This window comes from Mesocricetus auratus, unplaced genomic scaffold (genome assembly GCF_017639785.1).
Source record: "Mesocricetus auratus isolate SY011 unplaced genomic scaffold, BCM_Maur_2.0 Super-Scaffold_100004, whole genome shotgun sequence".
Classification (NCBI taxonomy): Eukaryota; Metazoa; Chordata; class Mammalia; order Rodentia; family Cricetidae; genus Mesocricetus; species Mesocricetus auratus.
The window spans coordinates 38,973,815-38,988,705 of NW_024429189.1; the positions used below are offsets into that span (position 1 = coordinate 38,973,815).

The following is a 14,891-nucleotide window of genomic DNA, read 5'->3' on the forward strand; positions in this document are numbered from 1 at the left end:
AGAGTATAAGGAACGTGAAAAGCTGACTAGCAAAATTTTTAAAAAAGATTTTTTTAACTTACTGCGCATATACAAAACAAAGAAATAAGTTTAAAATGTCAAGATCTTTAAAATCATGCCTGTGTGTTTATATACATATGTACACATGAATGAGGGTGCCCAGCGTGGCTAGAAGTCTGAAATCCCGTAGAGCTGGAGTAGCAGGTGTTGTGGACCCTCTGGACAAGCAGTATGTACTCTTCATCATTGAAACAGCTCTCCAGATCCGCCCCACCCCCTTTTAAGGGCCAGTAAGACGGCTCACCGGGTAAAGATTTAGAGTTTCTATTACTGAGATGAACACCAGTATCAAAAGCAACCTGGGGAAGAAAGGTTTTGTTCCACAACTACCCTCCATCACTGAAGAAGTCTGGGAAGGCAGGAACTTAAGCAGGACAGGAACTTGCAGCCAGGAACTGATGCAGAAACCATGGAGGAGTAATGTTTACTGCCTTGCTTCTCAAGGTTTCCTTTTGTTTGTTTTAATATTTATTTATTTATTTATTTATTTATATAGGTATTTATTTTGGGTGTTGATTTTTCAAGACAGGGTTTCTCTGTGTAGCCTTGGATGTCCTGGAACTTGCTTTGTAGACCAGGCTGACTTCCAACTCAGGGATCTGCCTGCCTCTGCCCCCCGCCATCAAATTCTGGGACTAAAGGGGTGCACCACCACACCCAGCAAGCCTTCTTTCTTATAGCACGTTGGACCATCAGCCCAAGAGTGACTCTGCCCACAGTGGGCTGTGTCTTCCCACATCAATCAAGAAAATGCACTACAGGCTTGCTTACAGCAAATCATTTTCTCAAATGACTCTCACTTGTGTCAAGCTGACATGCAACTGATCAGCACAGGCACCTACCACTAAATCTGACCACATCAGACTGATCCCAGAACCAAATGGTGGAAAAGAGAACCATTGTGGCCTCCGCATCCATGCAGAATCCCAAGCATATGCATGCATACAAACAAGCAAATAAATACATGTAAAAAGGAATGATGAACCTAAATAGATATTTACCAGAAGAATCCACAGGAAAGAGCTGGAGAGACTACTCAGTGGTTAAGACCATTTGTTCTTCCAGAGGACCTGAGTTCAGTTCCTAGACCCCACATGGCAGCACACAACCACCTGTAACTCAAGTTCCAGGGAATCTAATGCCCTCTTCTGGTCTCAGTGGGAACATGGCACATACAGGATGATCAGACATGGGGCAAAACACCCACATTTTTTTTGAGACATGGTTTCTCTGTGTAACAGCTCTGGCTGTCCTGGAACTTGCTCTCTAGACCAGGCTGACCTGGAACACACAAACGTCTGCCTGCCTCTGCCTCCCAAGTGCTAGGATTAAAGATGTGCACCACCACCACCTGGCAATTATTAAAACTTTTAAATTAAAAAACACTACATGATGTAGCACTTCTTCTACAGGGTATATATCCAAAGGGAATGAAGTCAGTGTGTCAAAGAGGTAGTCTGCTCTCCTACGTTCATTAAAACACTATCCATAACTACCAAGACATGAAAATAACCAGAGTCCATCAGCTGATGACTAAAGTGAGTGTGACTCATATATATATATACAACAGAATGCTACTCAACTCTAACAAGAGTGAAGCCCTGTAGTTTAGAACAACATGGACAGAACTAGGTGTGACTGTGTGAAGTAAAGTAAGGCAAGGACCACACCTGTCATTTGCCTGTGGGATAAACAGGAGTGGAATACTGACTGCCAAAGGCCGGAAGACAGAAGGAGGAAGGGAGGAGAGTTGGTCAGTGGATACAGTTGAAACAGGAGTACAAAGTCTAGTGTGCTGACACACAGTAGGCAGGCTATATGCTGCAACAACAATCTACTGTGCATTCCAGAGTCAGAAGAAAGGAGTTTGAATGTTTTCCCTCATAAAAAATGTTAAATATTTGAGAAGGTAGATATGTTTGGCCTAATTTAAATATTACCTAAGTTAAATAGAACCATCATATGACAACCCAAGAATGTGTATATTTTAATGTTTTTGAGTATCAATCAGTTCTTGGATTTTAGAACACAGCATACAAAATGTAAAATACTTTTTTTCTCTATAATTTCCACCTAAAGTGGAAATTTCTATTGAGGTTAAAATATGATTTTAAACACAAATCTCCAATTCTTTTTTAAGACTTACTTATTTTTATTTTGTGTATAGGGGTGTTTTGCCTGCAAGTATGTGTCTGTGCACCATATGCACAAGTTGCCATTGGAGGCCAGAATTGGGCATCAGATCATCTGGAATTAAAGTTACAGAGATTACATGTCACCATGTGGGTGCTGGGAATTGAACCTGGGTCTTCTTAATCACTGAGCCCTCTCTCCACCACCCTCAACTCTTTTTTGTGAATAATTAGCTTATCATAAACACTTTGTTCATGAGATATCTTCTTTGTTGTCCTGTAACATTCAAAGATAGTAATCCTTTGGCAGGTGTGTGTGAGTGTGTGTGTGTGTGTGTTTGTGGGTGCAAGGGCTCAAAATCCAAAGCATCCAGTTGCACTGGAGCTGGAGTTACGGGTGGTTTGCACCTCTGACAAAGGTGCTGGGAACTGAACTCAGTTCCTCTGAAGAGTAACACACACTTTTTTTTTAATGTGCACTGTGTATTGCCTGCATGTGTGTCTGATCCCCTGGTGCTAGAGTTACAAACAGTTGCTAGCTGCCATGTGGGTGCTGGGAATTACACTAAACCCAAGTCCTTTGGGGGAGTAGTTAGTGCTCTTCGCCACTGAGCCATCTCTGCAGCCCCAGTACCACACACTCTTAACCACTGAACCTCGATATCCAACCAAAAGGACAACAGATTCAACAACAACAAAGTCATTTGCTTAGAAGGGAAATTAATCGTGGCTTCATCTGCCATGTGGTTTCTTAATCCCCAGTGCACTCTAGGTCCAGGGTTTGAAATCAAGATGGACCAGGAGAGTCTGTCCCATGAAATCCAGCAGTTGTCTCTCTCCTCCTCCCTTATGTCACCTCCAGAGGCCACATGGAGCAGTGGCATGGTTCAAAGCACTTCACTAAATACTAACTCAAGCCATGCTCCTCCAAAATGCATCCCACTGAAAGATTTGCTCTCCCCGGGAGTATGTGTGCTCCAGATGTCTTTGAACTCTCACTAGAGGATGTGGTGCGAGCAATGCCAGATTGCTTTGTTGTCCCTAATGGACTTATCCTGCTCCAGGTACTTTCCTAGGCAGAGGCTGACCACCAACCAGCTTGTACCTCAGTAGTGTGGACAAACCAATTTGCTTTCTGCCACTCTGGCTTGATGACTCAAGTTGGAAATATGCAGCTAAGTTACGGATGCCAGTACCCTGCTTTCAACTGATGATACTGTGTGTGTGTGTGTGTGTGTGTGTAGAGAGAGAGAGAGAGAGAGAGAGAGAGAGAGAGAGAGAGAGAGAGAGAGAGAGAGAGAGAGAGAGAGATGACATTTCTCCTAGAAATAGCAAAGCTTCATTAAAACGGTACATTTACACGAAGAACCATCTTCCAGCAAGGCTCGCAGTGAAGTTTCCTTGTCTGCAGGTTCAGAAGATGGGCCCTCCCAGAAGCAGCGAGCACCTCGAAGACGGTGTCAGCAGCCCAAAATGTTGAGTAGCCCTGAGGACACCATGTACTATAACCAGTTAAACGTGAGTTCAAAGTGGCCGTAAAGCCGTCTTACCGGCTTTGTTTCCAGTTAATAATTCTGTTATTAATACCTGTTCCAGCCCCTCCAACCCCACCCCCACTCTCTCTGCTCTCCTCGTGAACATGTGCTTAGGCTCTTTATCTGTTGCTTTCATGTCAGGATGTCTGCCTTCACGGTGAATAATTGATGTGGTTTATCAAAGACGAGCAAGATGCATGCTTCATCAGGCTCACTTGAGCCCTTTGATCAAAAAAATTATGCTGTGACTTCTGATATTATCAGCATCTGCTTGCATTCAACACAAAATCACTTTGAATTAAAAATTAACGACTTGGTGCTTTGCTTTGACTGTGTGTTCTTGGCCCTATCCACAGGGAACTCTAGAATATCAAGGGAGCCAGAGGAAGCCAAGAAAACTTGGGTAAATATCTGTCTTCTTAGTTTCCAGCAACTGTAAACAGAAGGGGTCCTTTGTGATATCACAGAAAAGGCCAAACTTTCCAGGGAGCCTTCTAAAAATACTCCACCCGGATATTGCCACCGTTATTGGCAAAAACAATTCTTTTTCACAGTAGCGAGTGCACAAAGCTTGAATCTGTTCTGCCCAGAAGAGTTGAATTTGTCACCTAAGACAAACTTAACACTTTATAATGAGGAGTACCTGGCCCTTTGGTTCGTCAGTATCACAGTGTAGACCAGAAGGGGAGTTGATGATTGGCAGTGTTCTGAATTGAGGGAGGTCAGGAGCAGAACTGTTGCTAGAGGACAGACCACATGATTATATAAAACTCAAGTTACACTATGACCACAACTTCTAGGAACTACTTACCAAGGGCCAGAAAAGTGAAAATCTTCTTTATCAAGGTGTTACCCTGTTGCAACCCCCACACTCCTACCCCTACAACTTTAGGTCCCACAGGGATGATCATGTCTGATATTTCCTGTTGAAAATCCTCTTTTCTCTCTTGCAGACAAATTAAAGTGCTGGATGGGGAAGACCAATATTACAAATGCCTCTCTCCTGCGGCCTGTGCCCCTGAAGAAAACGACTCAGCCCACCCTTTCTTTTTTTCCTCGTCACCCAGAGGAGACTCTGTTGCTCAACACTGAGTTGTGTTTCCCAGGCCCAAATGTGTCCCAGGCAGAAGCAATCGTTGTAACTGATCACCTAATAAGAAGCACTGTCATGAGGTCAGCTTCTTTGGATACAGACTGTGCCTCAACATTAGTGAGTGCTGTCTTGCCCTGAATCCAAGACAGTAATGACTACACCATGCCCAGAGGATAGGGTTCCACAACAGAAATGTGTAGAGCTCAGAAGTTATAACAGCACAAGAAATAGCTACAGGCAGTTTTAGTTGCTACGTTGTGTTTTTTTTTTTAAAGATATGTCTTGGGGTTTTTCTAGATCTTCATTTAAAAAGGTAATGTTGTATGGTTTGAGAATAGAGCAGACAAAACAAAGCTAACTTAGTTGCTTAAGAAATAATGCTTAGGGTGATCCTGTGATAGAGTATTTGCCTAGCGTGTGCAGGGCTTTAATCCCTGAGAGCAAGAAAGATGAAGAGATGAGAAAGACGAGCCTAGAATATACAGATTTTCTTTGAGTGCCTTGGGGAATTCCACTTTTATCACTGATTAATCTACTTGGATGTAACTGTTTTTCAAATTATTGAATAAAAAATGTTTGTAACTTCCTGTGTGTCCACATACAATGTAATTGTAAGTCTGCCTTGCTTCCCTCTCACAAAAGTGTGTCTACAAATAAAGGTTAAAAAAGAGAGTCACTAACCTCTAATTCAGAGGCTCTGTAATACTTAGTGATACAGCTGTAACTCCAGGCAGCAGTTGGTGTCAACTATAGCATGGGTAAGGTATACTATAGACTTTTCTCTTGGGCTGTTCATAATGCCATGAACTCAGGTGTGATGCTTCCATCAAGTAGATAATAGCATATTATAACCTGGAATTTCATGTTCATCAAAATAATAACCATATGGTTAAAAAAAAGCAAAATCAGTAATCCAGAAAAGTTGTGCTGGAGATCTCATACCTCCCCATAGGAAGCAATCATTTAAAGTATCATTTCTGATTCTAACCAGATGTGGTGTTACACACCTATAATCTCAGCACCTTGAGAGGCTGAGACATGAGGATGTCAGGTCAAGGCCAGCTTGGGCAACATATACAGACTATCTCATAGAAACAAAAATTATTTCTAGTTCTTCTAATGAGTTCCACCATTCTCTAAGCACAGTCATGTGTCACAGAAAGACATGATGGCCAGCAATAGGCCGCACAGCCAAACATAAGCTGCACCATACAGCCTAGGTGTGCCGTGGGCAATGCCATCTAAGTTTGTTTGTGTTAGTTTGTTTTGCTTCTTCAAGACAGGGTTTCTCTGTGTAGCCCTGGCTGTCCTAGAACTCACTCTGTAGACCAGGCTAGCCTTGAACTCAGAGATCCACCTGCCTCTGCCTCCCAAGTGCTGGAGTTAAAGGTGTGTGCCACTACCACCTTAGGCAATTCCATCTAGGTTTGTACAACCACCCCCGCTATGATGTTCCCTCAACAAAATCAGTCTTTATCCATTATACATATAATATTTATTCTCCCCTTAGGATTTATTTCAGACCTTCTTCTCCTTCCTGTGCCTTCTCTAGTATTTACCATTTTTATTGACATTGACTTTGACAACCTTTTAGACCTTACCATATATAATTAAGCATTATTCTTTTCAGGTATCCACTTCCAGTAGCATCATGTGAATATCTCTAATGTGAAGGAAGGCAGCAGGCTGCAAGCTGGTATCAAGAGAAACAAATGGCTCTGTGTAGGGATGAGCTCACAATATAGTCCACGCCCAAAAGGGGCGTGGACAAGGGATGGGCACAGGTGAGAATAAAAGGAAGCCAAAGAAAAAGTAAGCTCTCTCTTGGAAGCCTTCCATGCTTGTGTGTTAGTTCTTTCTCTGGTAAATAAATATATTAATTTCCATATTGCATTGACCTCCCTCATCAGCTGGTACCAGAAGTGGCCAAAACCCACGCCTTCACAGAGGTAGAAGCATCTGCACTGACCTGCCAGCCAGATGGAGAACCTTTTGTAAAATCTGACTGTAGGCCCTGTGGTTTCCTAAGCTGCAGCTAGTTTCTAAGCTGGTTTCTCTTCAGATGTACTTACATCGCTTTTTATAGCTTTCTGTAAATATGTGTGTGTGCACAAAATAGAAGAGAGCTCAATGAAGTATTATAGTGTAACCAACATGTAAGCACTCCCGTAGTCTAGAATAGAATGTTGTCTGAACACTAGGATGTTCCCTCCTCTCCATGAATGTCCCCCAAAGACACACACAAACACACACAAACACACACACACACACACACACACACACAACTTTAAGTGTGAAGACTTCCTTGACATGATTAGAGCTTTCATACTTACAGTGTCCCTAAGCTCTGTAGTTAGGCTTTTCCTCCTAGGGTTAAATTTTGGGGGCTTTGATAGCTTTGTTTTCTGAGACTGTTTCTCTCCATGCATCCCAGGCTAACCTCAAATATATGATTCCTCAGCCAAAGCCTTCTGAATGCTAAGGATACAGGAGTGTGCCACCACCCTGGACAGCTTCAGGGAACTACATATAAATGGAATCACACATGTTAGAAATCCTTCTTTCATCTAATTGTTCCATTGATGTGGCACACCTATACCGTGGGATGTAAGCAGGGTTTGTATGTTTTCATGTGTGTGTAGTATTCTAGTGTACGATGATGCTGCTCTTTTCATGGGGAAATGTAAACTGTTTCCAATTTGGGGCTATTTTTGGAGCATTGATGCAGCTGTCTATTGGTGTCTGCTAACATGGATTCCTGTTGATCATGATCCTAGGACTAGAACTGAAATGCAATAAAGCATGTGTTTCTTCACTTGGACAGACACTGCCAAACCGTTCTCTGGAGTAGTTGCAGCAATCTATGATGCCACTGGTGATTTAGGAGTATTCCCAGCTTTCTGCATTCATGTCAACTCTTACTGTTATCAGACGTTTTTGTCTAAGTGTTCTGACTGATCTCTATTAGAATCTCACTGAGATTATAGCTTATATATCGTTACATCATTAATGTTGGTTTTGAACAATTTCCTGTGCTTTGTGGTGATTTTAGGTAAATTCCTTTATGATATGCCCATTTTAATTGGATTAACTTCATTTAATTTAAAGGAACACACACACACCACACACACACACACACACACCACACACACACCACACACCACACACACACCACACACACACACCACACACACACACACACACACACACACACACACACACCGTTGGTTATGTTACTTTCTCCTCCACGTGACTTGTCCTTTCGGTCTCTTCAAAAGCCTTTGATGGAAAAAAGCAAATGTGTGATGTTAACAGTACAGTTTGTCAATCTTTTCCGTTTGGGTTAGAAATATCACGAAGATGCTTGTCTTCAGAATCTCCTGGAAGGGCTGCTGTTTGCCTCTCTCACTTAGACCTTCCCCTCAACCAGAGCATTCATGCATTTGACAAGTACAGTAGCTCTCTTGGCCCTATTTAATGAAGACTTTCCCTAGTGTTCAAAACTCTAACCCTGTTTCTGGGTTCTGAATCCTACCCACTATTCTAGTGTCTATCTTCATCTTCAGTAATGTACCTTTATCATACACCCTGGTGCATGGAAGAACAAGTTCTCTGCACTTTTTCCTTCAGAGATTACTGCACTAGTGATCTTCTGTAATTTGTAGAATCAAGTAGTTGATTCTGGGGAGAAAAACAAAAGCGATGTCTTTGGAATTACCTAGAATCCCCAAAATGGAAGGAATTGACATCTTTACTATAGGCATCCTTTGATTTTTTTCTATTGTTTGTTTCTTGTTTTAGTTTTTTGAGACAACGCATCTCTACATAGCCCTGGCTGGCCTAGAACTCTCTCTGTAGACTAAGCTGGCCTTTAACTCACAAAGACTCACCTGTCTTTGTCTCCCGAGTGCTGGGAGTAAAGGTGCGTGACACTACGCCTGGCCCACTATAGGGATTTTTTTCAATCCACAAATGTGGTTGTAGCCTCTTGTATTATCTAAATAGTTCTTCTCTCAGTAATGATCTAAAATCTTATATAAAAAAATCTTCTAACAAGTTCGTTAGTTTCATTTCTGTGTGACACGTGTGGCTTGCTGTTACTTAAACTGTTATTTTAAGTCTTTGTAGTTTGTGTGTTGCCTTCATGTATGTGTACTAAATGCATGTGTAATGTCCACTGAGGCCAGAAGAAATATCATATTCCCTAGAACTGGGGTTACAGATGGTTGTGAGCTACCAGCTGGGAACCCACCTGTGTCCTGTACAATGTTAGTAAGTGCTCTTGATCCCTGAGTTATCACTCAAGCCCTCTAAAATGGTTTGGGATTTAAAAAACAAAGTTTTCTATCTGTTGCTAGTTTTAAGGAAATATGACTGACTTTTTTCCTAAGGTCCCAACAGCTTTGCTAAATGCACCCACTAATTCCAATAATGTCTGTAGATACTGCTAGGTTTTCTATATACATAACTGTATCACCTGTAATTATCCATTTTCATTCTACTTTGATGGTCTTAATTCACCTTCTGTATCATTTGGCTGTTACTTTACAGCCTACCTCCAAATAACAAGTCTTCTGGGTGTCTGAGCATTGCCATTGATTTTAGCTAGTCACATGTGTGTGTACCTGCGATTAGCTGCAGATCAGCTAAGTAGCTTGGCCAATATGGACTGAGTTCTTCTCACACTGAGGCTACCGCAGAGATAGCTGGGTCAACTACACATGGCCTCCAACTTTCTCCATAGGCTGTGGAAGAATATAGGAGATCTGGAGAAGGAAGGGGAGAGGAGAGAGGGAGAGAGGACGGCCTTGGAGTTGGTACACTGTCAATTCTGCCACATTCTTGTAAATGTGTACTAAAAGCAAATCACAAGTCCAGCCCAGATTCAAGAGATGAGTGGTTAAATTCATCTCTTGATTGGAGGAACTGTAAATGGCATTGGACAGGGCAGAGATATAAGGCAGTGAATCCGACTCCCTTTTTGGAATCAAACTGCTGTATTGAACGAGCAGGATTTCCAGTACCGCAAGGATTAGGGAGGCTGATAGATGGTACTCTTGTCTCTTTTCTAACCCCAAAGAGAAATCTTCAGTATTTTTCTATTAACTATGTTACTTGATGCTCATTTCCAGTCTTGAGGTTTTTTTTTTTCTTATAAGTCATTGTGTTCTATGAAGTACCTATCCAATGTATATTTGAATAATTAATCTGTGATTTTTCTCATTCATTTTGTTAGTGTAGTTACACTCATTTTTTCTTTCTTGAAAAAAAAAAACCACTTTAGTAGCAGAAATTGAGCCCAGAACCTCATGTACACTACATAGGCACTCTATCTATCACTGGCCTGTCTGAGTCACAATGCTTTTCTCATGTTAAACCAATCTTGTACTTTTACGTTAGATAACTTTCTTATACGATACTATCATTTTACATTATGTAGGGGTTATTTTTTTAAAATAGTATCTATTATCATGATGAAATTAACATATAAATTTCTCTTCTCATAATATCCCAATTTGTTTTTCTTTGGATTAATATACCTTCAGTGTCATTCGGCTCCAGTCTTTATCAATTTTTCCATGGATAACCTGTCCATTGGTAAGAGTGGGGTATTGATGTCACCTACTGTTTCTGTGCTGGGGTTCATCTATGGCTTCTACTCTAGTAGTGTCTTTTGTTTGATTTTGTTTTTTGTTTTGTTTTGGCTTTTCAAGACAGGGTTTCTCTGTGTAACAACTTTGGCAGTCCTAGAACTCAATCTGTAGACCAGGCTACCTCAAACTCACAGAGATCCACCTGCCTCTGCTGGTATTAAAGGCGTGAAACTGGGTGTGACTATATTTGGTGCATATATGTTTAGATGGCAATGTCCTCTTGATGAATTGTTCCTGTTTTACTTTTCTGTTGTTGTGATAAAATAGCATAACCAAAAACAACTTAAGGAAGAAATGATTTATTTTAGTTACAGTTCCAGATGGGCAGAGTTCATTAATGGTGAGGAAGGCATGGCAGGGTGGCAGGAACAGAGAGCTGGTTGGCCAAATCTTCACGCATCCACACACAGGAAGTAGAGAGAAAGAAAGCAGAAGTAGGCAGGGCCATAAACCCTTAAATCCCACCCCCCAGTGACTTACTTTCTCTAACTTGTTTCTACATACTAAAGGCCCCATAACCTCACACACAGTGCCAATAGCTGGAGAGTATTCAAACACGAGGTTATGGGAGGCATTTCTCATTCAAACTGAGGCGGTTTTTTGGACCAGTATGAAGTGAACTTTATCTCCTCCTACTGGTGTTGGTTTGGAAATATCAGAATAGTGACTCTTGTTTCCTGGTCTCATATATTTGGAATTCCTTTCCCAATCCTTTCATACTAAGGTAGGTCTGTCTTTGGTGGTGTAGCATGTTTCTTGGGGCAGCAAAAAAGTGGGCAGGGTTCTATTTTCTAATCTAAACTGCTAGTATGTATGAATTTTTATTGAGAAGTTGAATCTGTTGAGATTCAGAGTTATTATTGAAAGGTATCTAATAATTCCAGTCATTTTGTTGATTTGGTAGTGTTTGGTGTTTTATTTTTCTTTTCTTTTTATTCATTTGCTTCACAAATATCTTTTTATTGCTTTTTCTGTAGATATGCATATAGTTCTCTTCCATTTGAGGTACCACCTGCACTATCTCTATAGATGGCTTAGTAACATAAGTTGCTTTAGGCTGCTTTTACCATGGAAATTTTCTCTCCTTCCAATATGATAGATAGTTTTGTTGGGTATAGTAGTCTGGGTTAGCATCTGTGGTCTTCAGGACTTGAAGTAAATTACTCCAAACTCTTTTAGCTTTTACACTTTCCATTAATAAATTAGCTATTATTCTCTTTGGCCTGTACTGAGCCTTCTCTCTTTCAGTTTTCAATCTTTTTTGTTTTGAATATTTAATATTTTACCTATTATATGGTGTGGGCATTTTTCCTCTGTTCCTGTCTATTTAATGTTCTGGATAGGCATTTCTTTCCTTAGACATGGATATTTTTTCTTTGACTTTATTGAAATTGCTATCTATGCCTTTGCATTTGAATTCTATTTTCATATTGTGATTTAATTTTCCTACTGTGTTCAGATGTGTTGTGTTTTCTTGGAATCCATTCAAATTATTCATTTTATTCTTTAAATTTCATTATGTGTTTATTCATGTCCTTTTTTGAATCCTTGAACATATTTATAATCATTCCTTTGAATTTTTTGCTTAGATTCACCTAGGTCACTGTCATTGGGGTTGGTAATTTTCAGAGGAGACATTTCACGTTGGCTTTTTCCATTCTCAGTACGCTTACACTAGGATTTGCCATCTAGGGTTAGATTATTGAGTATTTCTGGCACTCCTGAGCTACACTTGTTTGGCGCTTCATATTTCTTCTGCTTTATGGGTCTTAACTAAACTCAACTTGGTTGCTGGCAGTTAGGTTGTGAAGAGACTTGGGGTTGATTCCTGGATGGTGTTGCTGAAGGTGATCATGAAAGGGACACAGCATGACCTCTGACCTTGCAAACCAGAATCAGTACAGATTGGGGGGAGGGGAGTGGAATGCCAGAAGTTGTTTCACATGTTCTCTGATAATTAGAACCATGTTTTGTCAGGTGTTGTGGAGGTTCCATAAACTGGACATGTAAGGAGGGTGACCTGTATGTTCCAGGGGTGTGAAGCTCACACCTCACTTCCTTGGTCAGAGAGCATGCCCCATGAAAGAGGTGTGTATTGGGTGGGGAGGGGTTGACCTATGGGTTCACCAGCTCAGATCCCCCAAGGGGAGCTGCGGTTCTGCTGGGAGTTCCAGAGGACTCTGCTTGCCTGGCTGGCTGAGTGGGCAGTGTGATGAAGTATGTCCTGGAGGCAAGAAGCCAAGGACCTCAGGTCTGTGTCCAGCCCTGGTGCTCAGGCGTTGGTGGGAGTATGTGGAAGAGATGGGAATGAGGCCCTCTTACCTGTCCCAGACAGTGCTCATCAGGGCAGGAGGACCATGCCCCAGGGGCAGAGGGCCCTTTGCCTGTCCACGATGTTTAGGGATGGTGTTGTTGAGCTCTTCCAAGAGTTGGTAGGAATGCTGTTGTTGAGCTCTTCCAAGAGTTAGAAGCACGGAAAAAAGAAGTGAGACAGGCACAGCCATCAACAAGAGGAAATAGAAGACTTTGTCAGACGAGAGCATGGAGGAAGTATGTCACGAAGGAAGTGATGATATGTAACCCAATGTTGAATGGTCAATAGAGAAGAAACAGGCAGCTGCCATCCCATACTGTAGGTCACAGGGCTGCCATGCACACACATCCCAGATACAAATGTAACTAGAACAGCCCCCAAAGGTCCAGGCAAAACCCAAACAAATGAGACAGCAGGGAAATTCAGTCCCTGAAGCAGATTGGCAGAAGCATAGAGTAAATAAGTAAAAGGTAAAAGTGAAGCCGCAATATGGAGGACCCCACACTCTGTGCTAAGGGTTTTGGACCTAACTAGGAAATGAGAAACCACTAGGGATTTTGTTCAGGAGAAGGGAACAGAGCTGAACGGGAAGAGGACCGGCATTTGGGAAGAACTCAGTGGCAGTGAAGACTGGGAGAAGAGAGAGACAAGGTCAACTGGAGGAGTCACGAGGTGGGATAACGAAATGTCAGGAGAGAAAGCAAAGCTGGAATGACAGAAGGTGAGTGGAAATGAAGTCCTCACATCCTGGGGGTACAGGCTTGGGAAGGATCTAGAAAAATGGCCTCGTGTTGGGGGCTGGAGAGACAGCTCAGAGGTTAAGAGCACTGGCTGCTCTCCCAGAGGACCTGGGTTCATTTCTCAGCTCACCACTGCCCATGACTCCAGCTCCAGGGGTTCTGACACCCTCACACGGGCACACATGCAGGTACACCAATGCACATAAAATAAAAATAAATAGATCCTTTAAAGACGGCCTCAGGCAAAGCTGAGTCGGGACCTCCTTCTGCAGTGTATTAACTGGGTGCCTGGGCCGGTCGTTGCAGATTCCTATGACAACAGTCTGTTGTCCCCCAGAAACTTGGGAATAAAAACAGAAAGAAAAAGAATCCAAAGTGGTTTCATGACTGTCCAAATTTTCAGGACAGAAACAATCAGAGGCTGAACAGGAAGTTCAGGATTCAGATTTAGACTGGAGATGGGAGGGGTGACGTTTTTTTCTGTGTTTGTGGGAGAGATGGCATCCCTAAGTGAAAAGTCAGTCTGGTACCCAGGCTCTGGGGATGCTTGTTAATCGTTAGTCTATGAAAGGCAGTGTGCCCAATGTTGATGTGTGGGATTTTATAAGGTGTTTATTGCCCTGGTGACAGTTGATATGACCTCAATAGAAAGCAGCTGTCATATCACCTACACCGTTTTATAGACATTTCAAAGTTCAGAGCCTGGCACTAAAGTAAATGTTTAGGGGTTCCATTGGTTTGGCTTTGTTTTGCTTTGTTTTAATGCATAGGGTACAATTGATTTATCCTAAGTCAGATTTGTGGGAAATGAAGGTGTTTTTTTTTTTTAAGAGATGCTGAATATATTTTCTTCTGTTCACTTTCATGTTGTATAATGCCTTGCTCACAGTGCCAAGTCCAATCACAATCAGTGGGTCAAGGCCCTGGATTCATGGAAGACATCTCAATAATGTCAACACCTGATGATTGACCAGGCTAATTGGTTGGTAACTGTATAGATAGCAACTTTACACTGTGGTGCTGTTTTAAAACCTGTTTGGCTATTTTTACTTAAGAGGTTTGTGTGAGAGTGTGTCCCAGGTATTTGAACACATGGTTCCCTAATTGGTGATATTGTTTAGGGAAATAAGACTTTTCTAGAAGCCAGATTTTTGATAGTTTAAAGCCTTGGGCCACTTCCGGTTCACTATCTCTGCTTCGCGCATGCCGCTCTTCACGCATGCTGCTCTGCTTCCCGCCCTGATGAACCTTTATCCCGCTGGAATCACAACCCCAAATGAACTCTTCCCTCTGTAAGCTGCTTCTCATCATGATTTTTTATCACAGCGAGAGAAAAGTAAATAATTGCTGAAGGGCCCAGCTA

At 41.9% G+C, this 14,891-nt stretch overlaps 1 protein-coding gene across 1 annotated transcript in view; it reads left to right on the top strand.

Annotated features, from left to right (window-relative positions):
• Myo3b (myosin IIIB) overlaps positions 1-5,403 on the top strand; it is a 314,924-nt gene extending 309,521 nt beyond the window's left edge. The window contains exons 31-33 of the mRNA XM_005065170.4: positions 3,604-3,710; positions 4,084-4,130; positions 4,681-5,403. Of these exons, the coding sequence (XP_005065227.1) occupies positions 3,604-3,710; positions 4,084-4,130; positions 4,681-4,819 (293 nt within the window). The 3' untranslated portion in view covers positions 4,820-5,403. The remainder of the gene's footprint in view (positions 1-3,603; positions 3,711-4,083; positions 4,131-4,680) is intronic.
• The last annotated feature ends 9,488 nt before the right edge of the window (positions 5,404-14,891 follow it).